This window comes from Crotalus tigris, unplaced genomic scaffold (genome assembly GCF_016545835.1).
Source record: "Crotalus tigris isolate CLP2741 ecotype Arizona unplaced genomic scaffold, ASM1654583v1 scf7180000024384.25900115:4084858, whole genome shotgun sequence".
NCBI classification, from domain to species: domain Eukaryota; kingdom Metazoa; phylum Chordata; class Lepidosauria; order Squamata; family Viperidae; genus Crotalus; species Crotalus tigris.
Window position 1 is genome coordinate 848,787 of NW_024100554.1, and position 27,307 is coordinate 876,093.

General features: G+C 38.2%; 1 protein-coding gene across 1 annotated transcript; it reads left to right on the plus strand.

Annotated features, from left to right (window-relative positions):
- The first annotated feature begins 109 nt into the window (after window positions 1-109).
- POP1 (POP1 homolog, ribonuclease P/MRP subunit) lies at window positions 110-23,032 on the plus strand. The gene is made up of 16 exons (XM_039328906.1): window positions 110-292; window positions 1,274-1,417; window positions 2,501-2,572; window positions 3,230-3,405; window positions 4,153-4,401; window positions 5,628-5,715; window positions 6,202-6,389; window positions 8,293-8,543; window positions 8,639-8,732; window positions 9,487-9,598; window positions 10,093-10,209; window positions 15,424-15,536; window positions 16,681-16,872; window positions 17,597-17,751; window positions 19,342-19,674; window positions 21,644-23,032. Exons 2-16 carry the CDS (start codon window positions 1,276-1,278, stop codon window positions 22,296-22,298), a joined length of 2,937 nt encoding a protein of 978 aa, XP_039184840.1. The 5' UTR covers window positions 110-292; window positions 1,274-1,275; the 3' UTR covers window positions 22,299-23,032.
- The last annotated feature ends 4,275 nt before the right edge of the window (window positions 23,033-27,307 follow it).

Here is a 27,307-nt window from a genome sequence, read left to right on the forward strand (position 1 = left end):
CCCGCCTCCCTCGGCGGCACCGCCCCCTCGGCAGACAGATCCAAGAAGCGCGCGCGGTTTTTCCCAAGAGCCATATTTAGGACCTTCGCCGCCCACCATAGGTGCCGCGAAGGATTCTGGGGCATGTGGTCTTCAAGGTAGGAGGCGTTGCAGGAGCTGGTGGCGAAGGGGGCTGCTTTTCGGAGAAGCGGCTACCACGCAATTGGTGGAAGGAGAGAAGCGGATCCTAGGGGAGAAACGCCCCGTCTTCTTCCGTCCGAGCTGGAAGCCTCGTGCGAGGAGGGCGCGGAAGGTGAGTGACTCTTTGGCTCCTGAATGAGCAAAAGGTAGGGCGCCCTGAGACCGCGGTCGAAGGAAGGGAATGGAGGCTTGGTTGCTTATCACCGGCTGAATGTCTGCGACCGAAAAACACTGTGGCTGGAGAGGCGCATTGCCCTTTCCCTGTGGACTGCCCTGTAGGAGGCTGTCCCTTTGCGAGTGAGGACGGGAGAAGTGGGTGCAGCAGTGTTTTTGAGTGATTGCCTAGTTTCAGTTGTGTGATTATCCTGTGCAATAATGTTCTTTGGGGCGAGTCCATTTTCTTCCGGATGGATGGTTTTTGGGTGGTAGAAAATACCTTCATTAGAATCCTGCTGATGTTCTCTTGGGTACCCAGTGAGGCTGCAGAAATTTAAATGTTAGTGAAAGGATGCTATGGTCCCGGTTTTTCAGCACCAGTTCTGCTGATTAGCAAAATCCTTTCCGTTGTTGCTTCTTTGTTAGCATTACTATGCTATTCCTGTACCAAAGCAGCAAAAGATTTAGCAGCACCTTTTTACAGTATTTGTGCAGCATCACTAAGAAGACAGATGCTGATATATTTCCTTGCAGCTTGAGGGTAATGCATGTAAATGCAAAAGATTTTTCAGTGCACATAACTGCAAGAGTTATCAGTCACTACAGTTCATTTTTTAATTTTATATTTTTGTGTAAATATTTCTAACTGCTTCCAGAGATGTGAAAAGGAAGCAGTGTGTGCACTTTACATACATATAGTATGTGATAATGAATTTTATTATGTTTGTACATTAGCGTTATGACGGCATTCAGTTTTGGGGATAGGTTGTTACTGTTAATTCTATAATTTTTTTAAATTTGCTCTTTTAGTAAAGAATGTTGAAAAAAATGTAAATAATAAGCAGCTTTAAAATACTGCATGTGTGTTATAACTTCTATTGTGTTTTTCAAACCACTGAAAATAAAGGCTTTTATTATGCGACATTTTCTACTGCAGAAATGTCAAATGCAAAACAAAAAAGAAGGGGCAAGAAAATGAAAAATCAACCTGCTAGTGTGACCTATCCCTTTGATGCTGGGCCAAGTCACAATGAAGCGTATTTTTGGAATGTAGGTGAAAAAACTCAGCGGAAGAAACAAGGTATTTATTAGGTTTAGTAGCTAAATCTTTGAATAATGTTAAACTTCTTAAAATAAATTTAAGAAATTTGTCAAGAGGTCTGTTAGTGGTCATTAGAGAATATTATTATTGCTTGTTCAACTTCACTGTCTTATAATCTTGGAATCACAGGTAAAACATGAAGACTGCGGCGTTAGCACTTAACATTCTTCCCATTTTCAAATTATTTTTAAAACTGTAAGAACAAACAATGCTTTTCCCAAGTTTATATACACTTCCTGGCAGTTTATTGATTGATTAGTTTGATTTGATTTATGTTCCACCTTTATTTTGTACAATTCAGGATGGCATACCTAATGCTCCTACCTGTTTCCCATAACAAGAATCCTACCAGTATGAGTTGGGCAGAGCTGAAAGAGAGTTACTGGCCCAAAGTCACCCAGCCAGCTTCTGAGTCTAAGGGAAGACTAGAACTCATGATCTCCTGGTTTCTAGTGGTTTGCTACTGTCTCCTTCCAGGATATTTTTTCAGTCTACTGGAGCACTTTAGGGGTCTCCCACCCAAGTACTTATTCAATCTATCCCTGCTTAGCTTTTTAAATCAGTCAAGGTTAGGTTTCCTTCCCCCTTCTCTCCCTCCCTCCCTTGACTCCCTGTAGTTTTCTTGACAAAGTTTTTCAGGAGTGGTTTGCCATTGCCTGAAGGCTAGAGAAAGTGACTGGTCCAAGGTCCTCCAGATGGCTCTGGGCCTAAAGTAGAACTAGAACTCATGGTCCCCCAGTTTCTAGACTGGTATCTCAACTATTATTCCAAACTGGTTTTAATAGTTACTATACCATACCTGGGCCTAATAGTTATTCTTGATACGAATAATGTTTACAGAATCTGTTTGATCAGTGCTGATAAACATAACTTACTTATAAAGGGTACTAACATGCCAATATATTCTGTAGTGTGGCAACATGCTGAAGTATAAATCATTTCAAACCTTTTTAGAAAATGACAGAATATATATACTTAATTTATCATATAGACATTTGCCGCTAAATTTTTATGTACACTCCTTATTTTATAATATAAAACTTTCCCCCGATTTATCAACAGAGTTGCATTTTGAAACCTCAAAGCAGGGCTTCAGTCAAAAAGTTTCTCATGAAATGCCAAAATGCATTACAGGTGAGTATCCAACAATAGCCATCCATCTGTGAAATCTACATTTAGATCAGGGTTGTCAAACTGCTGGCCTGCAAGCCGGATGCATCATGCCAAAACTGCGCCCACCCATAGCAGGCAAAGGAAAAAAAGTCGCGATACATCGTGACACGTCACCTGATGTGAGTTTGACACCCCTGATTTAAATACAAGAACAGTGGCAAGAACAACCACTTTTAATCTGATCTGATCTTATACTTTGCTGTGCAGTTTGTCTCCACTCTCCTACTGTATTTTATCTGTAGACCTTCCTTTGTGTTGAACTGTAAAATTATCCAGAGCAAACCTTGAGCTCATCCTTAGGATGGCCACAAGAAAAATACTGGACGTTTTGTTTCTAGTTTTAATCAAGCAACATAGTTTGCTGGATTCTATATTCTTCAGTAAGCTGATTCTTAGATTATGTAAATAGCAATTGTTTTCCCAAAACTTAAGCAGACATTGGCATTGAATTAGCAGCTGCTTAAATCAATGTTGCTAAATTGTAAATAAGCAAAAAGAGAAATAAAAATGAAGGAATAGATAGGTCAGAGGATCTTTTTTCTTGGGGAAATCTGCTTCAGAATACAGAATATTGTCTCTTTGTCAAACTGCTTTTTAAAGCAAAATATCCTTTTCCAGTGTCTCCTTTTGTGCAAGCCCGAGCTGCTGAAATTAAGGCTATGTTAAAGGCTGTTAAACAGAAGTCGTCCAATACTTTGGTGTTTCAGTCCTTGCCTAGACATATGAGGAGGCGAGCTATGAGTCATAATGTTAAACGTTTGCCACGACGTCTCCGTGAACTTGCCAGAATAGAAGTGAGTTTTTTTCTTTTCTTTTTTTACCTATTTTAGCTTTCATAATACCTTGCACACTAGGTAATTTTTGCACACTATCTAGATGGCTAGGGAATTGAAGTCCACATAGCTTAAAGCTGCCAAGTGTTATAAGCATTGATCTAGATCAGTGGTTCTCAACCTTTCTAATGCCGCGACCCCATAATACAGTTCCCCATGTTGTGGTGACCCCCAACCACTTATACATCACCAGGTGCCAGGGGCGTAGCCAAAGAAAAGGGGGAAAAAATGGCGGACAGCCTTGTTTGACGACCCCTGTGAAATGGTCGTTTGACCCCAAATGGGGTCCCGACCCACAGGTTGAGAACCACTGATCTAGATACCCTTCACATATACAGGACTTCAATCTTTAACATTCTCCAGCCAATGTGGCCATGTTTAGAATTTTGGAAGTTGATTCCTTGATATATAGAGTCACCCAGGTTTGCAAAGTTTGTGTCTAGAAGAAAATATGAGATTTCTTTTTTAAAAAAAAATTAATTACAATAAAGTGTCCAGGCAGCCTCTGTGAATATTCAGATATCCCCCCCCCATCTCCCACCCCTTATTTTTTGCTGGTGATTCTTGAGAGTTTTTTTCAAGATAACCCTTTTTGATTTTTGGGTCATTATGTCTTCTTCCCGTTCCTCCCCTGATCACAATTCACAGGCTATCTGAATTTAATAAACAGTGCAGTGAATGCTATTATTCCTTGCTTCAACAACGCAGGCAGAGAAACCTGAACATCAGAAAAAAGCACTTCCAAAGAGCAAGTGCCGCAAAGCCAGGCGCCGTCATATAAACCTGGTGCTGGAGTTCAATCGCAGGCAGAAGAAAAACATTTGGCTGGAAACACATATCTGGCATGCCAAGCGGTTTCACATGGTGAAGAAATGGGGATACTGCTTAGGAGACAAGCCCACAATGAAGAGTTATAGAGCCTGCTACCGAGCCATGACAGAACACTGCCTCCTTCAGGTACTAAGAGTGTATCCTTCTTAGTTAGCTAATCAATTTGCTCTTACAGAAAATTGCATTCCATGGGTTCTTTCTTTGCCATATTCAGCTGTACCTGCTGGACAAGAAAAAACCTGAAGTAGGCTGGCCTGTATCTGAGAAATTCTATGTACTGCTGTTTTTTCAGCTCTTCAATCATATTGGCTATAAGCAGTGTTTCTTAACCTTGACAATTTTAAGGCATGTGGACTTCAACTCCCAGAATTCCACAGCCAGCATTGCTGGCTGTGGAATTCTGGGAGTTGAAGTCCACATGCCTTAAAATTGTCAAGGTTGAGATACACTGGGCTATAGAGTTCTCAATACAGGTAATCCTCAAGTTACGACTGGTCACGTTTAAATTAAAATGGACTCAAAATACAGTCTGGATTCGAAGTTACGACAGCCTCCTCTCCCCACCTGCAATCGTCATATTTTGGGCACTCTGCAATCAGCCGGCATTTATGACTGTTTGCAGGCTCCTGCGGTCACATGACCACAGTTTATGATGTTCTTTTGCTGGAAACCAACATTTACTTCTGGTTTCTGGCAAAAAAAATGTCCATTCCAGACAATGGGTTTGCTTCATGACCATGGTGATTTGCTTAACAAAGACTGTAAAAAAACCTTAAAGTCGGGTTGGTCATGTTGTGGCCCCCTTAACGATTGGCATGACGTATGACTATAATTCTGGGCTCAATTGCAGTCATACGTACCTGTATTAAAAAGCAGAATGTTGTAAAATAGCTTGATGTTTATTTGTAACAATTCTTCAGACTTAATCATTTTATCTGAATCTCACCAATCCAGTTTCCTGATAAGGACATTAAGCTGTATTTCTTCAGATTGATCAATAATAAATTAACAAAGGAAATAGACTCGAGTGTGTGCAGTAGGAGACTGGAATAATTTTACTGGGACGTCTCACCTCGGAATGCAATTCATTCCCTTCCACTGTATGTTTTCTGTAGCCAGTTAAAACATTCTCTGTTGGAAGCTACTGAGAATTAGCAGCTGTTTTTTCTCTGGAATATGTACATATCACTGCTTTTCTTATGGTGGTTTGTTTTGTTTTTCTTTATTCTTAGAGTTCTAAATTAAACTGGAAAAGTATGATTTTTGTAAACGAGCTAGTTTTATTATGCTGCTCTAGCAAGCCAAATTTTATTTTTTATCAAGTGAAATTCAGTAGTTTTCTTTTATATTAGGATTTATCATACTATTGTTGTCTGGAGTTGACTGGAAAAGAGGAGACACTTGTAACAGCCCTTGCTCAAATGTGTAATGTAGACACAGGTAATGTTTCTTCAAACTATTAATAACCTATCATAAAGGATATCTACAAGAATTTAGCAGCCTATTTTCTGAATATTGTTCATAAGGAAGAACTCAGCATATTTTCTATAGCCCTTTGTATTCTGATATGTATCCTTATTCCAAATTTTTAGTACAAGCTGGCTAATAAAATAACTATTTACTAATATAACTTTAGAAAAAGAAAAAAAAACCTCTTAAGCACTTTATTTCCCATTCCCCATGGCTCCTTCCTCTCCTCAAAAATAATTTGAACAGAAGTGGAGTCTATTTAAAAAAAAAGATTTGTGATGGGTGGATGGGTAAAAAACAATCCCACATGTTATATTCCTGTTCTCCCTTGGCCCTCCTTTACCCTGCATTTGAACTTTCAAGCGATAGTTTGGGATAATCATTTGTATCTAGATAGACACAGTTTGCAGTACTTAGAACATTATTTCGAAGTGTGCTTGATGTCTCCCTTGTCAGGGCCAACATTTGCAGCTATTTCTTACCTATCTGGAAAGCGTCAAGGTTCCCTTGTGTTATACCGAAAGGATCGATATCCTCTGGATATGCTTGGTACAGTTACTTTCCTTTGGAAACCCAGGCACGGGTCTGGTGAGACTTCTGAAAACAGGCAACTGTGGATATGGACACACCCAGCTTTTAAACAGGTACCATGTTATTCTTGGGTGAAATATTATGCATATTATAAATGCTTTGGGTTGGTTCATTTAATTAATTTGTTATTAGCCCTTCCTCTGAGTGGAAGACTGATTCAGATTATTTTTTTTTTTCCTCAAAAGATAATGTCGATGAAAATTTTCAGTCATCCAGGTAGAGTTGTCTGGAAGTTGTGTCATGGCAACTGGACTGAAGAAGCTACTTAGACAAGGAGTGAAAATTTCAAACCATTTGTCGTGACTCAACTTCCAGACTTAAAGGATCATCTTAATAACCAACGCAGAAAATGTTATATACATATATTGTGAAGGGAACACTTTCACTCTCTACTCTGCCATTTGGATAGTTTCACTTATACCAGGTCAGGGTATTGAGGATCCAGCCCACTAATATCTCTTTTGATTGGTAAAAAAAACCCAAGAGGGTAGGTAGTCCTACATTTCAGCTATTGGCTGGCTGACCATCCTTGATTAGCTTGGATATTCCTGATGGAATCCTATCAAAAGGCCTTTTAGAAGTCATTTGGATAAATGTCATTACAAATAGCTGAACATGGCCTCATGCTGCAGCTGATAGATGTTTTTGGAGGTCACTCAAAGGAGTTTGTTGTCTCAGAAATACGAAGACAGATATGATATTTGTCTGTGTTGCCCCCCGCCTTGATTCCCTGTCTGCATGCATTCTGCCGCACAGCTCCCAGAGACCGGTGAGGTCCCATAGATTGGGCCTCCTTCAGGTCCCGTCGGCCAGACAATGTCGGCTGGCGGGCCCTCGGGGAAGGGCCTTTTCTGTGGTGGCTCCGACCTGGTGGAATCAACTTCCCCCCGAGGTTCGAACTACTCCCACCCTGCCGGCCTTTAAGAAGGCCGTTAAAACTCTCCTGTTCCGGCAGGCCTGGGGCTGATGTCCCCGGGGGGCCGGGATATGATCGGACTCGCGGTATGACTGTTTTATTTTATTGTTTTATCATTGTTTTAACTTTGTACGCCGCCCTGAGTCCTTTGGGATTGGGCGGCATATAAATATTTGAAAATAAATAAATAAATAAATGTCTTAAAAACATGGATTAATTCTGCAATTAATTAGCTGAGGTGCAATTAAAGAGCTGAGGTGGCGCAGCAGTTAGAGTGCAGTACTGCAGGCCACTTGAGCTGACTGTGTTCAGCAGGTCAGCGGTTCAAATCTCACCGGCTCAAGGTTGACTCAGCCTTCCATCCTTCCGGGGTAGGTAAAATGAGGACCCGGATTGTTGGGGGCAATGTAAATATATATATACATTGCTTACTGGTGTACACCGCTTAGAGAGTGCTTGCATTTAAAGCGGTATATAAGTCTCATAAATGAATAAATAAATTACTAGATCCCTGATAAGGAAGTAGTGAGGACTCAAAACGTGGTGTGCGCTTTGAGCCTGAAATATGTGATATTCATATATAACTATGTGTGATAGATAATTACATACCAAAACAAGCTGTTCTTTCAGGGATAAATATGAAGAGTAAGTCCAGAAAAACATGGCACAGCTGAAAAAAATCATAGTCTTCAAGCTACAGAGCAAATATTCCCTTCCTGATTTATAGTCTCTTCTGAAATAATCAGGCAGAAAAACAAATGCAAAGCCACTTTCCCTTCGTGTGCAGTATACTGCCGCAGATTTTTAAAAAAGTGTTTTATTGTCAAGTACCAACTAATACCTTTTGGAAACATGGCTTAGTTTGGAACAGCGTTGGTAGGCTAAATAAGAATTCTGAGAATGAAGTTCTTATGTACTATAGGTCTTCACTTTCAACCATTCCATTCCTTCCAATTCATAGGACAATACTGTTATCCTGGCAGAGATACATTAAAGATGGTTCTCAGATTTATAAGATCTTTCCCCCTACTTCTCTGTAGGGTATCCTTGCAGAATTAAAATCAGTCTTCCAGTGTTCTGAGCCTGTGGAAACATGTGAACCTGAACGTGTGGTTCCATTTTCACAAGAGGAAGACAAACTGAACATTCCTGAACGTGTTGGCCACAAACGAAAAAGGAAGGATAAATTGGGAGAAACAGTTGTCCCAGTGAAAAAGATTATTGGCGATGGAACCAGAGATCCACACCAACCATATTGCTGGTCATCACAAGCTACTGGAATTACCATAAGGTAGATATAGAACATGGCTAACTTTTCTTGACTGTTTGCAAATTTAAGCTATTTAAACTGTCTGAATAGGTACATAGATTTCTTACCTCTTTCAGTGATTTGACGATGGAGATTCTCCGATATCGTTTGATAGGTCCCCTCTCACATTGCGTCCTTACAGAGGCACTCAAAGCTGCATTTGTTCATACTGTAAGTAAATCAGTGATTTCAGTATTTTTTCCTTTCATGTTCAAGATAATATTCGGTTACGATAGTCAGGTGCTAAAATTCAACATTGCATATTCCTAGTTATAATTGTTGTATTACAGAAACATACACCTTTACAAATTGTATAAGGAGCTCTAGCTTATTTCAAATTATCATGCTATTGGCTTTTGAAGGAATACAGGATAATGTTGAACTCTAGAGCAGTGTTTCTCAACCTTGACAATTTTAAGGCATGTGGACTTCAACCCCCAGAATTCCACAGCCAGCATGCTGGCTGTGGAATTCTAGGAGTTGAAGTCCACATGCCTTAAAATTGTCAAGGTTGAGAAACACTGCTCTAGACCATTGTTTTTTGACCTTGGCAGCTTGAAAATGACTTCAACTCCCAGAATTCCCTAGCTGGGGAATTGCTGGCTGGGGAAATCTAGGAGTTGAAGCCTACACATCATCAAGCTGCTAGGATTGAGGAAAAGTGCTTTAGCTGCTAGCATTTCCATTTAAAACCTGAGTTTCAGATTTAAATAACTTTTTTTCAGGGTTACATAATGAATGATAACTCAGAAATTATCTATTGCTTTCCTTATCAAGAGCATGGAAGCCCATGGATTTTGTAATGCCATATGGCTAAACCAATACTTCTGCTCATGTTCTCATATTTTTCCTCTCTTTCTGTATCAGAGAGAGGAACTAACTTTATTAGCTGATTATATTTTCTGTTTATTGCTCTGATCACCAGGACCTGGATCCTACAGATCCTGAAGTTAACAGTTGGTGGGTAGAAAATTGCAGAAGTTCTGATTGGGTATCTCTCCATCATCATCAAGAGACTATCTTTGAAATGATGCAAGGTAAGTCTAATGATATTCCTTATATTTTCTTTCTATAGGTGAGGCCATTAGTGGATTCCTAATATTTTTAGGATAGCTCCATGTAGAAGGCATTATAGCAGTCTATGCGAGATGGCTAAAACATAAGTGACAAGGAGCATAATTGAGAAAAATGTGTAACTGAGACCCAAGATAAAGCTATGCAAAGGCCATCCTAGCTACATCTGCGATTGAAGGCAGGAACTGTGAATTCAGAAGGATTCCTAGATTATGAACTGATCCTGGAATCAAAACCCTTCCACACTTTAAGCCACTCTATTGCTGGGATAGAGCCTCTCTTTTGAAACAATTGAATGGCAGAATGAGCCAATTGGGATTAATTTTGGAAAAAGTCTTTAATGTCACAGCAAGGAAAGTTATTTATCTGTTCTTCATCTTTTGCTAGGTGCAATCTATGTAATGTAAAGTTAAGAAACATTTATTTTTAAATTTTCATCTGTTTTGTATATTTTAAGGTTTAGCTTCCTCAGACGTTCCATCAGGCACCGTACTGGGTTTGACTGTTGGTGACCCTCGAGTGAATTTACCAAAGAAGAGATCGAAATCCATGCCAAATCCAGCAAAATACCAAGGTAACGTATCGTGTCCACAATGTAACAAAACATAACCTATATCATATCAGGTTAAGTTGATGTGTTTTTAAAATTGCCATGGGACATCTTAAGACCTCGAATTCAAATAGATGTGTCCAGGTCAGAAGGCATTATCTAGAGAACAGAGTGGTGAGGAAGGGACGTGGCACCAAACTGGTCTCGTGCTCAATGGAAGCCTCTGTTAAATGATACAGATGATCCAGGTTCGAATCCTGGCGAGGCCAACAGGTGCCATCACCCAAGATAATAACTCTATCTGTTTAAATTATTCCAGGAATAGATATTTTAAGAGAAGTCTTAAGAGTTCCTGGCAGATAATGCTTGCTTCACTGTAGAAACTTTTTCTTTCTATAATTAGAGTAATAATCATAGGCTGATAATTGAAAGCTGCAGCTCGGAATTAGATTCTTAAGATTATGGTTTCACTTTTAACATTTATTTGCTCACAGTAGCTCATGGTTTATTTAGCAGTGCAATTTTAACAATCTGTTTACCCTTTTGTATTTTGCCATCTGTCTTCCTAAAGGTATCTCTACATTACTTGTTATAGGTAATTGATAATCAAACACAATAATACAGTGAAATTTGCAGTGTAATCATAAAGATTGAAGGAACCATTAAGGCTACCATATCCAGGCCTCTGCTCAGTGCAGGAATAGCTGAGAATCCCAACTTTATGGTCCTCTAGGTCAAGGCTTTTCAACCAGTGGTACGGGTACCACCTGTGGTACATTGGCACCTGGCAGGTGGTATGCGACCATCCTAGAAAAGTGGTAACGGGGGAGGGGAATGAGCTGAAGTGGTGGCAGCACCGCACAAGCCTGAGCAAGAGATGGCTGGAGCTGCAGGGCTGTCAGGGCTCAGCAGAAGCGCCAGGGTCAGCGCTTCTTCAGAGCTGTCAGGGCTCAATGGAAGCACCAGGATCACCGCCAGGCTCCAGCTGGAGCTGGGTGCTGATCCTGATGCTTCTGCTGAGCCCAGAAGAAGTGCCGATCATCTGGAAAGTTGCAGCATCTCCAGGGTCTTATGATTTACATTCAGATGCTTGGCAATTGATTCATATTTATGATGGTCACAGTGTCCGAGGGTCATGTGAAGTAACCAAAATGTGCTGCAACCACCCAGCAGACGGGGGGAATAAAAACCAAAGACCCCTACCGCACCCCCGCTGCCAATCCTCCACAGAAATGCTCACAACAATGAAAACTTCAGACAAGAGGAAGAGCGTCACCGGGTGGGCAGGCAGGTGTCTTGCTCAGCTGTGGCTTGGGGGGCACTTTTTTCAGTGCCATTGTAACTTCGAACAATCACTAAGCGAACTGTTGTAAGTCGAGGACTACCTGTACTTCATCATTTTTTTCCTTTTTTTTGGGTCATCAAGTTTTTGACACCTTGCTAGGTGATTGGTGGTACTTGGATACTGCCATATCCTAAAAGTGGTACAATGGGTGAAAAGGTTGAAAAGCCCTGCTTTAGGTTGTGTTAAAAGTCATGCAATGAAGAGGCTACCCTACCTTTCCAGCAATGCATCAGCATGCTGGCAGGGGGATTCTGGAAGTTGACGTCCACAAGCTTGAGAAATATTGTTTTACGATGTCAAATTGCTCTTAATAGTTCGGAAGTTTTTTCTCTAACATTCTACTTGAATCAGTTTCCTTACATCTTACATGACAAACTTTTTAGACTTGGAACCTGCAATTTGTTCCCCCATTCAGCTAGATTGGCAGAATATTTTCATCTGTTTTAGGGGTTTTCAAGGTTTTAAATATGAAAAGGAGTGGAATCCTCTGGAAGGCAAACAACTATAATTTCTACTCTTTTAAAAAATTCTCCCAAATCAGACTATCAAAACGGTCAAATTCTAATGGTGTTTTTCATCCCTGGGTGAAAGGAATTTTGAGGGTATAAATTGGAGTGGCTTGGTTGCCCATTTATTGTTCAGAACAAAAGCATTAGTGAAATCTTGCCTTTTGCTACCACATATTAGCTGTGTGATTTGAGACCTCAGCCAGGCTGCAGCAGGCCCTGTGTTGTACAGTTCGGTTGATCTTAAACTATTATTCCATTTTCTTTCCTGTAAAATGATAGACTTTGGCATCTTCATTATACCATTTTAGATATTAGAAATGCAAGTAGAGCCCTCTTCAATTTTCTCTTTTCTGGTTCCTTCAATCTTTTATTTAGAGCAGTGCTGGCTGTGGAATTCTGGGAGTTGAAGTCCACATGCCTTAAAATTGTCAAGTTTGGGAAACACTGATTTAGAGCAATGACCTACAGTCTTTTGGGCACCAGGGACCAGTTCTGTGGAGAGAGGTTTTTCCGCAGACCAGAGGGGGCGTGGTTTCACATGCTGCCTGCGTCCCACAGATGGGCCTTCCCTTGTTTGTGTGACTCGGTGCCTGTCCACGGCCCGAAGTTTGGGGACCCCTGATTTGGAGCACTTAGTTTCTAGTCTCCAGATCATCTGAATTACTATTCTTTGAATCTGTTCCAGTTTGTCTGCATCTGTTTTAAAATATGGTGCCCAGAACTGGACACAGAACTTGAGGTGGGTTCTAACTAATGCCGAATAAATTATGAATTTCACTTTCAAGATATGGAAATTGTACTTCTATTACTGTGGCCTAAATTTGAATTTGTTCTTTTTGCAATTTATTTTGTTATTCAATCATCACTCATTAACCACTTTTGCAAATTCATTTTCACAAGCGACATTATTAGGCCATGTATCCTCAATTCAGACTTGCGTATTTGATTTCTCTTTCTTAAGTAAAAGACTTGGCATTTGGCTCTATCATCCATTACAGGTAGTCCTCAAGTTACGACCATAATGGGGCTTGCCGATTATAGTTGTAACAATCATTTTATGGGTTCGTTAAACGAACCCATGATTTGCTATGGTATGGTTTTGCCAAAAACTGAAAGTCACAGTTTCTGGCAAAACTGTTGTAAAACATGGTTGCATGACCATGGGATACTGTAAACAGCTGTAAATGTGGCTGTGTTGCCATGTGTTTGAACTGTGCTCAAATTACCATGGGTAAGATTCCAGCCATCTGATATTCGGATCCAGGTTGCAAGTCCCCCTTTTCAGGTAGGTCATAACTTCATAATTAGTGATCGGTTGTAAGTCAAGGACTACCTGTATTTCAGTCTGTTTCTCCAATCAGCAAGATTATTTTTAATTTTATATGTTCTTTCTGGAATACTAGCTATCCCACTTTATTTTGTGTCACCTCTAAATCTGGTCCATCTTCCTCTCCAAAATAATTAATAAAAATACAGGAACCTGACTCAGAGTCGTATTGCACTGAACTCTTTTTGAGCGTAATTTTTGACTCTTCTGTGTATCTCCTTAATTGTCACGCATCCAAGCCCATATTTAATTAGTTTGCGCATCCTAATTTTGTACAGCATCTTGTCAAATGATTTGCTGAAATTAAGGTATTGCAGCATCCCGGAAGAACGTACCTAACCAAAAATTAAACAAATGCAACAAGACTTGTTTTTGATGAGTCATGCAGCTTTTTATTAAAAACTATGTGCTGATTGATTCCTTTATTATCTTAGAATTTCCTGAGATATACTGTCAGACTGATTGGTCTGTGGTTTTCAGATGTTTTCTCTTTTTTAAGATAGGGACAACATTTGCTGTCCTCCAGTCATCTGGCATTTCATTCACTCTCCATCTTTTTGCACAGAAGCTTTCTTAGCTTTCTCATCTGAGATCCTTCAACTAGAAAAACAAGGATGAACGCTTGGTTTTTCTATAGCAAGCAACTCTTGCTTCCATCAGCACTGGCTAGAAGCAGCTTGCATTATGAAACCTTACTTTCTAACTTTCAGTGTTGCCCAATAAAGTGTGTTTCATTCATTTTTCTGTAGTCTGATAATTAACTAGGGATTGATCTAGGACCTACACCTGGTCTAATTCCCTAGTCTCTAAATGCACTGTTGCATGTTTAATGTCAAAATGTCTATACCTCAACTGACTATGAGACAACGTGAACAGATCAGGTTTTTTTGCAAGACTGGTGTGACTCAGCCTGGCTGCATTTAAAAATTTAACCTATATTCTGTTTTGGGAGAATGTATAATTAGTATATACTAGCAGACAACCATTCAATCTGTGCTTTATGGTAGAAGAACAAAGGTGAGAAAAATAAAGTCTTAAATGCACACATTTCTCTAATGCAATGATTCTTAACCTGAGATGAATTGTCCCCAAGAAGGTAATTTGGATATATCTTTGGGTAATGGAGCCATTTGTAATTGCTTGAGTTGAGGATCCAGTTTTTTATGGGTTGGTGAGACAATATTTTTATTCTAGAGTGGGAAAGGAGATTATTGGAAGCCCTGGTGGTGCAATAGTTAAAGTGCAGTATGGCAGGTAAACTCTGCCCACAGCTTGGTGCTCGATCCTGATGGGGCTCAAGGTTGACTCAGCCTTCCATCCTTCCGAGGTCGGTAAAATGAGAACCCAGATTGTTGGGGGCAATATTCAACTAATGCTCTAGATCAGGGGTCTTCAAACTTGGCCCTTTTATAACTTGTGGACCAACTCCCAGAATTCCTCAGCCAGGCATGCTGGCTGAGGAATTCTGGGAGTTGAAGTCCACAAATCATAAAAGGGCCAAGTTTGAAGACCCCTGATCTAGATTGTAAAAGCACTATGGGGTGGTGTATAGACCTAAATGCTGTTGCTAATTGGGCCAAACAGCTTTAGAATCATTGTTCTTATCTAAAGAATAAATGCAAGATTGGATTTTGCACACAGCTTCTGAGTATCTATAAATCACAGTTGAAATGTTTAAAAATTCTCTTAATGGGCCAACACATTTGGCTATGTAATTAGGAAGGAATGCATATAGTCTTCATATCTTAAATACTGAAGGTCAGAGAGGCACTATTTTACTGGATAAAGCTAAAATTGAAGTCACAGATTTCCATTTTTAATAGCTGCAATTAAAAGTGTTACGTAGAATATATTCTAACTTCAGAATGCATTGTAATTAAGATGTCAGTTCTACAGCATCTTGTAAAGTTTTTGTGGAATTAATGAGGAATCTACTAGAGATACATATATTATCAGAATTATTTCTCCTAGCTGCTAATTTGCATACTTTTCTACTTGTACAATATAATGGTAACCTTTCCATGATGACAAGATTCTCTTTTTTTCTTTTCTTTTAGAAGATAAAGTTAAACAACTGATGTTAGAAGGTGTATCTGAAGAATGTGCTCAGAGCTTTCTTTGGGACTCCAATGTCCGTAAGAGCGTTACAGACCATAAAATGTCAGAACAGGTAGCTTACACTATATTAACAATCCCCATTCCTAAATCTCCATGTTTATGCAAAAAAATATAAGCTGATTTTTTTCCCTAGGTAATTTTCATTTCTGTCTAGTGGGTTTGCTGTAATAGATCAGTGAACTTAGATTGAAAAAAATTACAGTAAGAATCTTGTCTGGTCCGCAAGCTTTCCTTGGGTGAATGAACTTGTGTTTACACAAATTTTTGTGTCTACACAAAAGTTGTTATAACACCATTCATGTTTGACATGGTTCTGTTCAACTTGCATGTTATCCCACTTTCTGTGGATCTTTTGTATCTTCCACAACATTAAAGTAGTGATTGAGACCTGCAATGTCAATTAATATGCTTATAAATTAAAAGTTTCTGTTACATTTTACATGTCACTGAAGGTGTTGACTAAGTTATAGTATGATGTCCCTTCATGAATTGTGCTGCCCCTCTAATCAGTTGGTTAACCTCCATCAACAAGAACTATTTCTGCTGATTTAAACATTACATTCTTCCTGTAATTCCTTGAATTTTGATGATGTGATCATGAGATGCTGCAATGGTTGTAAGTGTGACAAATGATCATAAGTCACTTCTTTCAGTGTCATTGTAACTTTGAATGGTCATTAAATGAAAGGTTTTAGGTTGAGGACTATCTGTACTAACTACACTGTTTGGGTAATTCTGGGAGTTGCAGTTCTCAACGTATCACAAGAAGATTGGGCAAGGCTGCTCCAGCCAATCCAACCTAGAAACATTTGTGACTGCCCTGTTTTTTGCCCACATACTAATGTTATAATAAAACCTGCTGAGTGTTTTATTTTCATATAATGTAGCTGCTAATCAATATCGGTTCCCAGAAAATACATTCAGGATGTCTGCTTTATCTTTGTGCCCCAGCTTCTGAAATTGGCTTTGCTTTAACCTCAGCATCTCATAGGGATATCTGTGATATTCAGTGTCTCTTAAGAATTTGCATGGAGGCCAGAGGCAAATGAAGCTTCGCACTCTTGCCTACCTCTAGCGGTCTACAGCCCCAGGGTTGGGGACACCTAATATACAGTGCACTTAACAAGCTCTGATTTATTTTTGAAATATCTTTTAATCCAAACTTCACAGCACTTTGTCCTCCTTTTTCCTCCCAGGATTTGAATAATCTGAGAAGTAAACTTTTGGTACCAGGATCACATCTTGATTTGGGCCTGCGAGAATCCAAGATTCCTATACTTCTGGTTCAACAGCCTGGAAAAATGCTTGGAGATGATCGATTGGGATGGGGAAGTGGCTGGGATATTTATCTGCCCAAAGGCTGGGGCATGGCCTTCTGGCTGCCTTTTGTAAGTATGTTTCAAAGTGAAATAAAGAGAAATTAACATAAATTATGTATTATATAACCTCAGGATGCCTGTAACTTCTTTTCCAATTTTATTGTGGAAACAAAGGGAAGAACAGTGTAACATGCATGCATGCATGTATTTATTTCCTTAAATCAGGTGTGCTCCTTTTTCCACAGAAAAATATAGGGTAACCTTAAGTTACAGATATCTTGTAAAAAGTATTTACATTCATAAAGTTGTAAGTTAATTCAAAAGTTATTTTTATAATATACAGCATATACACAATGCAAACATTTATTGGCAAGCTATTTCTCTTGCAAATATGTTAATAAGTAACAATAGAGATTTCCCCCATAAGATATAAAAGAGCTTCTGTATTTCTTTATCTAACCCATGCTTGCATATAGATATTATAGTGTAAGTTCGTGAAGAAAATCTAAAAGTGCAAAAATACAACTCCAAAGTAGCAACAGATATAAATCTAGAATAACTGTTTTTAATTTAAATGCAGTATTTTAAATTTAAATAATTGTACTCAAGAATGTAAGTAAACTGAACATGTGAAAAAAGTAACATACTTTTTCACCACATTTTTAACCTTTGCCCCTGGAACATAGATAAGAAAACCAAAAGTGAAGGCAGTTTGTTGATTCCATATTAAACTGAATGAGAATAATTTTTATCTTACCAGCATCCAAGACCAAGTCATTGTCTTGCCTTGTAGATATATCAAGGTGCAAGAGTCGGTGGCTTACAAGAAGCTTTGAAGCACTCCTTGTATAAGGGGACACCCCATGTTCCTCATGATTATCCAGACTGTCCTGCTGGTAGCCAGTTTGCAAAAGAACAAGAGGAGAATCTCCTTGAGAAGTTTAAAAGGTAAACATCTCACTGAGGGGTTGCGATCAAGAAACCTGGTCCTGCAACATGCAGTAGCATTTTATTACCCTGTTGTGTGCACTAGAGCAGGGCTTTTCAACCAGTGGTATGGGTACCACCTGTGGTACATTGACACCTGGCAGATGGTACACGACCATCCCAGAAAAGTGGTAGTGGGGGAGGAGAATGAGCTGAACTGGTGGCAGCACCGCACAAGCCTGAGCGAGAGATGGCTGGAGCTGCAGGGCTGTCAGGGCTTAGCGAAAGCATCAGGATCAGCGCCAGGATCAAGCTGGAGCTCGGCACTGATCCCGGTGCTTCTGTTGAGCCCAGAAGAAGCGCCGATCAGCTGGAATGTTGCAGCATCTCCAGGGTCTTGTGATTTACATTCAGATGCTTGGCAACTGATTCATATTTATGACGGTCAGTGTCCCTGGGTCATGTGAAATGACCAAAACCTGCTGCAACCACCCAGCAGATGGGGGGAATAAAAATCAAACACCCCCACCCCACCCCCTGCTGCCAATCCTCAACAGAAATGCTCACAACAATGAAAACCTTGGACAGGAGGAAGTGCACCGCCGGGTGGGCAGGCAGGTGTCTTGCTCGGCTGTGCCTTGGGGGGGCACGTTTTTCAGTGCCATTGTAACTTCGAACAGTCACTAAGCGAACTGTTGTAAGTCAAGGACTACCTGTACTTCATCACTTTTTTCTTTTTCCTTTTTTTTTTGGGTCATCAAGTTTTTAACACTTTGCTAGGCGACTGGTGGTACTCGGATATTGGCATATCCTAAAAGTGGTACAATGGGTGGAAAGGTTGAAAAGCCCTGCACTAGAGGGATGATGGTGATGATAATGTTTATACGTTTTTCCTTTCCAAATAAAGATTCATAAAGGGGGTAAAGATAAAATAAATGTAGACAGCCATATTATGGATGGTATCATGATCATATTTATTTGGAAATTAGTCTCTAAAATGTGCTCATTTGCAATAAGTAGCTACAAGTTAATTTCTTCCTAGTTTGGAAATGCATGGAACCCCATTTTTGAAGCTATTTGGGGATTTTTAGAAGTAGTCTGTTGGGTATCACGTGGGGGCGGAGATAATTCCTTTTATATTTGCAGAATTTATTTGAGTGTATAAAGTAGCCATTTTGAGATTACCAATTGTGTTTTTATGATGGAGCCACACGTATTAGTGTGCCATAATATCTAGATTCAGCAGCTGTTGGGATCAGAGATGATTTAGAATGAGCCATAGTAGTAAGGAGTGAATTCATTCTGGCATATTTGGAAGTATCTTAATATGAAAGCCAGCTCAGTGTTAAGAAAATGAAATCTCGCCATTCATGACATAACTAAGATACAATGAAAAACTTCCAGTGTTAATTAAGCTTCTGATTTTATCAGTTATCTGCATGGACATAAAATATCATTTTTATGGTCTGTTATACATGCAAACATGTATCTTGCAGCTCTGAAGAGGAAAACAAATTTAAAAATATATTTATGTTCTTGTAGGAATAGATAATTTCATATTATATTAAGGGCTTTGTTGCGAAATAGAAAGTTTTTTTTTTTTAATCATAGGCGACCTCCTGCAAAAAGAGCCAATTATATTAAACATGGGACCTTGGCTCCATTCCTCTGTCCATGGGATAAACTCGCACAGGATTGGGAGACTAGATACAAAGTCCCTACGAAGACTATGCAGATATCAGCTGTGGATAGGGAAGATTGTGTGTCTGAAGAACAGGTCCTTGGTGGTCCCAGCTCTACAAGTATGGTAGATGCTCCAACAAGCAAAGCAGACCAGCAAATAGATACATCCTGTCAAATCATGCAAATGGAAAATGAGGAAAAGGCAATAGATCCATGCAAAACAGAAGAAGTCATTTCAAATCCGGCCTTCTGTATTCTCAGGTATGTCAAACAAATGTGTGCCATGTCAATCATTCTCAAGTAATTAACTTACATGAAGTGTGAATCCCTACAATGCAGAGCAAATGTAGAGCAAATCATCATCTTCAGGATACAAAATTTTCACTTTAGCCAAGGTAGATCTTTCTGCTTACTAACTTTTCTTCAGTTGTCTCAGTTACAGGAACTGTTGTAAAACGTTGTCAGTACAGCACAATTGTTGAGTTTCTTCATCTTTTCCCTGCCATTCCTTATGCACATAAAGAAATACCTTAGGATGGAATGTCAATAGCGAGAACTACATACTCTTTGCTACTCTTTAGATCAGGGTCCCCAACCCCTGGTCCGTGGATCAGCACTGGTCCATGGCATGCTAGAAACTGGTCCACGCAAACAAGCAAAGCCCCATCCACAGGATGCACGAAGCACACGAAACCACGCCCCCTCCGGTCTCTCCATGGAATCAGTCCCTGGTGCCCAGAAGGTTGGAGGCCTCTGCTTCAGATATTTTAAAGGTTGAGCATGCTGAACTTGCACCCATCCATTTTATAAATTCAAACACGTACTTAGAAATATGAACTTTATTTGTGCATAGAGCATATAATATTATTTTATTATTTACCATGTATGTTAGTATAGTACAGAGGAAAGCAACATGCACGTCACAGGGAGCTCTGCCCTTCCCACATTTGCCACCTCCAGGCCCCTTAGGGTGATGCAGTTGAGGTTGATGGAGGAAGGGCCCAGCATGCCAAAGGATTTGCTCTGCACATTGATCTAGAAATTAATGATATTTTGCCCAGCATATTGTGTGAATCCAGATTATATGTTTATCTGTTGAATAATAGTAATTAATAATAATTTGCAATAATACCATCAAAACAGAACATCTGCCTATCCTAGGTCCTTGGGAAGAACTCGATAGGTGGATAAAAATGTCAAATCCAATCTAAAATCTGGCTGACTGTACAACCAATCATAATACAGTGGTAGTTATATTTTACGTCTCCTTTAAGAGTTCAAAACGGTGTACCTAGCATCCTTTCCTCCATTTTCCACACAACAACCATCTTATGAGGTAGTTGGATTAAGAGTAATTGGCCCAAAATCTTCTAGTGAGCTTCTGTCCCTGAGGGTGGACTTGAACCTACTCTCCCTGGTCCTGGTCTGTTGAGTGAACCCAAAAAATTAGAATAATTCATAAGTCTTGGTTTAGTTAACAGTGGGGCTCAGCAAGATAAAGAAATCAATGAAATATTTTAAACTTTGAACAAATTCTGCTCCATGAAGTCAGTCTACACATATGCATACTTAGAAAGTTTGGAAGTAATGCTGTAACAATCTTTTATGAATAGCAATAGCACTTAGACTTATATACTGCTTCACGGGGCTTTACAGCATTCTCTGAGCAGTTTACAGAGTCCCCAGCAATCTGGGTCCTCATTTTTCCGACCTCAGAAGGATGGAAGGCTGAGTCAAGCTTGAGCCTGTCAGAATCAAACTCCTGGTGTGTGGGCAGAGTTAGCCTGCAATATTGCATTCTAACCATTGCACCACCATGGCTCTTATTAATATCACATACAATGAATTAAATTATCTTGAGTGCTCATCCTCTTTATTTATTATTTTATAGCCAAAAGAAGTGTTAATGGACTATAGAGCACCCAGGTTTTCCAGAAAGAGAAAAACACTTTACATTTTATTATTTTTAAGTGCAGTTTATGTACCACTCCATCTCCCAAAAGGTTTTTACATAGTTTAATATATTTGGATATAAATGCTGTACATGAGAGTACATGAAGAAGAAAAATACAATGAAATGAGAAGGTGGAAACATGGAATAAATTATTCTAGAAAAACATGACTGAGTAGTTGGTTAGAGTCTGAACTGAGAGCATTTCATATTCTCCCAAGTTCTTAATTTTTTTTTTCTTAAACTAGAAAAATATAATCTATTATATCCTTTCAACAGGACCAGAAAATTATTAAGGCAAATATCATTTTGGTGTCATCCTACATCTGGCAAAAGATGGTACCGACAGCATCATGCTTCCAAGTTGAATGAGAAAGAACTGGGTGAAGATACCCTAATGTCTATTAATCAACATTATCCCAGGGCCCTAGTGTGGGTGAGCTTGTCCCTTCTCAGAAAAGGTAATCCTGAATTGCACACAATGATTTGCATTCCAGCAAAGGATGACTTGCTTCAGCTCAACAGAGACCAGCACTTTTGTGGCCCTCAGGAACCTAAGCACAAGGACCAATTTAAAAGCAAGCTGTTGAAACGAAAGGGAAAAAGAAAGAAAGTAAATGATGGGAAGGTAACAGAAAAGAGTGCCTTGAAACCCATGAATGGAACAGCAGATAAACAGGAAAATCTAGTTTTGGGGTTATGGCCTCATCCTCTACCAGATGTTGTATCTCACTGTTCCAGAGTTCTCTTAGGCTTTGTCACTCAAGGGGACTTCTCATTAGCCTCTGGCTGTGGTGAAGCTCTTGGCTTTGTAAGTCTGACAGGTTTGCTGCAAATGTTGATTGATCAGCCGGCAGACAAGAAGGGGCTTGTACTGTTGAGAAATCCAGCTTCATTACAGTACAGATTTGCTAGGCTTAGTGTTGAAGTTTAATCTGCCTTGAACTTCAATATAACATTTAAGAGTACTAAAGACAATGTGCAGTAAACACACAAAGTTTTCCTCATTTAGACTCAAGCCTTCCAAAAATGAATGCCACCTTTGTTTATATGTAACATGAAACAGGCTTTAAAAACCCGTGTCCATGTTTGATTCAAGTACCCATTTCCATTATTTAGGGGGATATAAATTTTCTGAAAATGTATACATGTGTTTAAAAGTTGCTTTAAAAGCAACTGGCATTCACTGTATGTTTAAACAAGGGATACCTCCCCATTGCCTGAAACTGCTAGCATTGACACTTTAAATAATATTCTTTTGAATATATTGCTAGAGCTGGCATTGAATTATGAAATCCATGTAGGAGAGTTCTACCTGAAAATAGCACGATGGTACAATATTACTTTTCATATTTGTCTGAATCTGACAATATTGAATGAAACCAAAATCAATAAAGCTTATGGACTGCTAACTGCAGGAAGGATTTTACCTTAGCTGTTCTGAACAAATTATACTTATGTAGTTATCTTCTATTCTGGAGAAGTCTTCACAATGTTCAAGAGAAGATAACTTGGCTTTTCTTTCAAACTGTGCCATTTTTCATGATTGGAAAGTGAAATTGCATTACTTGACTTTAAAGGCAAACTACTTTGTCTGGAATGATAAGTACCATTCACCAGTCAGCATATTAGAATGTTTTAAAGGCAATAAACATTCTTACAACAGAAGATCAGTGTTTGTGTTTATGTCTGTGTCTATATGTATTTGAATTTTCATGGGAAGCTAAATTGTGAAGTTTTTGTCCTCGTTCCCAGGATGGCTCTATTACTTGGTATAGAAATGGTTGAATTCCTTACATGATTTCAAGTTGTTGAATTCTGATCTTAAATAATATTTGAGGTTTTGTTTAAGATGTAGAAGAATTACTAATAACATATATGTGTGTTTGAAGATTTGAATCAAACCATAATGGAAAATATATAGTAGGGGCACTGTCACATTTTAACGGCCAAAAAGAATGAAATGAACCTTTCTATGATGTTGGGAATTTAAGTCTTACTTGAATCATAAGCTTTATTTTATATTAAGATGGATAACAACACATATGCGTGGACTCTTGGTTTTAAATATTTACATTCATTTTGATGGATTTAACTTTTTTGGCCTTGATGTTCCTTTGATGAAAGAACTACTTTTTCAAACAACGTTCAGCTATTTTTTAGTATAATTCTGTAAGGACATGTTTTTTTTTCATTGACAACACAAATGTATGCTAAGACAGTACATGAAACAGATGTATCTTGTTCTCTTTTTTAAAGATTCTGTTAAATTTTTATTATGTAAATAGCATAATTTTTGTTTAAATAGCTAGCACCTTTTGTAAAAAGTTCAATTTTTTTTTAAAAAAATATACAAGATAAGCTTTCAATCTTTGAGCTTGAAAAAAGCAGACTTACTGATGTTTTCTCCAAGAGTTTGTAGTGATTTATATGGCCCTCTCCTTTTTTCTGTGCAGCAACAATTTGTTATAAGAGGAGATTGGCTGGATTCCAGTATTCTGCTAAGCCATACCAGCTTTGCTTGGTTTTGACTTCTGGGCTCTATAAATTGTGGTACATTGCTAATTTTAGTGTGTGAACATAGCCAGTTGTACAGTGATCAATGAACCATAGTTTAGAAAGCATAACATGTCCAACATGTGAACCATTGAGTGATGGACTATTGGTTCAAGGAGAAACACTGGCTAAATTGCATTTTGAACATTTTTCCCAGACTTCAGATTGGTCTGAAATTGGATTCCAATTTTTCCAATTTTCATGCCGTTTGAGAATTAGCTTAATTTAAATCCCTCACATCCCAAGAGAATCAGCTTGAGGAAGACTGCTGTAAGCATGCCTATTCCATAAGCTGAATCAGAGTTTTTACTGTTTGAGCTAAAGGTATTGCTTCTTCATATTTTAATTGCAGTTTTGAAAGATGTGCAGATATTTTAAATCATTTGTATAATTTCAAACTGTGCTATAGACTTTAGGCCAAAGCTTGTAATCAAATAAATGCATTCTGGAAGAAATTACTAATAGTCTTTGCAATTTTCGATAAGCTTCTTAGTACAATTATTATCTACTAATTAGCTGCTTTATTTTTAAGAAAAAGTTTTGTTTTTCTAAGTAGCCAGATTTTCTATTTAGTTCATTAAAGGATATTTCTCCTTGTGATAAACCTGTCACAATTCATCTACAGCAGACATGTCAAACTCATGATGTCGCGCTACATATCAGAACTTTTTTCCCAGTCCTGGCAATGGTGTGGGCGCAGTTTCGTCGTGTCGCATCCAGCCTGCGGGCCAGCAGTTTGATACCCCTGATCTACAGTATAGACAACAATATAAATGAGAACATTAATTATACTCATTTATGCTCTGAATTAACAATATCATAGATAGTTGCAAGGTGGTATTTGGTAAAAACTAACATCTTTTTTTTTCCTTTTACAAAAGTGGCAAGAAGATGTTTAGTGCACTTTCATGCATATATAGTTAATTTTTCCAATATTGAAATAGGCCACAAGATGTCCCCATAGGAAAAACAATGCCCTACAGTATTTTGGCTCTCATAAGTTTGCAGGCAAATACATCAAAAAGATGTATGCAAATAAATCTTTTTTAAAATACTTTAAAAGTGTGTTTCTTATAGTAACGATTGCATTCAATTAATCTTTCATATTTCATTTTATTTGTTGATGGTTCTTTCCTTCCTTTCTTCAGCTTAGGACACTTTTTTTCACTGACATGTACTCAGAATACACTGAGATAATAAATCAAGAGCAGTCAGTCAGTTATTAGATTTTTCAATTTACTACCTTAAAGAGGCATTAAAATAATTTTCGAAGGCCTACTGCTAAGTTTTTCCCTTTTTCCATGGCCAATTCTCGGTACAGGAATGGATGACTTGAAGTAAAGGAAAACAGTGAAGGTGAGATAAAGAATAAGGTTGTTTTCCCCATTTCTTGTATCTTTCCTATTCATTGCATTTATTCCGTTAGCTTGCTTTTTCAAAAACTGCTATTTTTCAGGTATGTTATTACAATTTATATCATCTCAAGTGATCCTGCAGCCTGCTTTATACTTTTTCTTAATTGGAAAGACTGGTTAAAGATATACATAAATAAGTTAATTCATGTAAGTTTTTTTTCCAAATGTTCTCTGCATTTTTGTTGCAATTTAGTGGTTAATCATATTTTTGCAACCCAGATAATGATAGTCCTATCTGTTTGATTTCAAAATGTTGATTCCAAAATGGGTAAAATATAAATATATGAGGACTAATATGGGCCAGTCACGATTTATAGATTTACGCCAAGGAAACCTAAATCTATACATTTAAGGAAAAAAGTATGCTAGGAGTAATGATTATTTTGCCCCCTCCCTTGTGCACCTTAATTGTAAAGTCTCTTAAGGATTCCCATTCTTTCAGACAACGTAGCAAGATGGTTCAGAGTGGTTATAGGTTAACTGTTGACATTTCTTTTAAAAGGTATCTTTTTCTGGGCATGAGCATTAGCTCTGATCCCAGAAAAGTATATGTTTGAAGTAAATATAAATGTATTTAAATTTCTTTAACTTTATTTTCCAAATGTTCTTTGGAAGCTGTTCAGAAGTTTATTTTCTTTCTCCATAAAGTATATGCAATAAGATAACTACAAACGCTGTAAAGTTTCCAAACAACCATTGAGTTCATATTATTTTTTTTAAAAAAAATATTCTAAGTCTTGTTTAATCGGTCTTATAAAAAGTAAATCCTTGAATGATGTATTTAAAACCCTCTTACAAAAAGAGGATTTTTTAACATAATAACAGATAACATTATTGGAACATTATCAGATATATGCGTGCATTCAATTAAAGATTAAAATACTTAAAAAATAATCCAACTAGGAAGAACTTCGATTTGGAGCTGAGAAAAAAATTTCCTCACGGTGAAGGATTTAAAAGTCTCATATCTTATTAAACATTTAATCATCACTTGATTAAAATCTTCAAGTGAAATGAAGAAAAACATTCAAAATACCTATGTTAAAACATCTCAGTGCTCCTTTAGTCACAGTAATTCAAACATGGGAGTATGGTTATTAGAACATTCAATAATCAATAGTAAAATATGCCCTTCTAGGCCCTTTATTGTTTTACTATAAATTTTAAGACTTGTTAATCAAAATTACTATATCCCTGGCAAAGTGATTTTCAGCTAATATATAGGTAATGAATTCAGCTGCTAGCCAAAATTGTTTTTTGTGCAGAAGCATATGAATTTCCTGTTAAAAATAAAAAATCCAAGATTTTCATGCTTTAATTTGCCCAGTTAAGTATCTGAACCTTTAAAATGAAACTTGGAAAAAAAATCAACAATCTAAAGTAGTCTTTTAAAAAAAAACAACTAAATAAACAGAACAAACAAACAGAAAGCTACTACGCCTATTATTTCTGGATGAAATAAATTGAAAATAGAACTGAAGAAGCTTCTTGGATGAAAAGAGAAACATTTTTTAAAAAAGAAGAAAAAGAAAGACCAGTTGCATTTTGGAAAAAGCACCTTTGGGACCATTCCAACATATTTGCACCAGATTAAAAGAAACTATCCTGGATTAGCTTCCAGTCCCAATAAAGTATTATGATTTCTTTTTTGTCTTTTATCATTGGCACAGCTGATGGCTAAGTCTTCAAAGAACTATTTTTAAAAACTGGCACCTCTTTCACACTGGTTCCTTTAAAGTGAGGCATTCTGCATGATGCCACAATGGACTTTAAGGCCAGAATATGATTGCAATGCACAGTTTAGACTTCATGTTGCCTATCATGCACACACTGATTTCAACTCAGCTTAATCAGATCGGTTTATCTGATCTGAACTTATGCTTTCTTTATTTGGAAGTAGTTTTCTGGAGGTGTGCTAAGACCAGGACCCGTGTTAGTATTTTCAAACATATTGTGACTTTCTAAAGACACG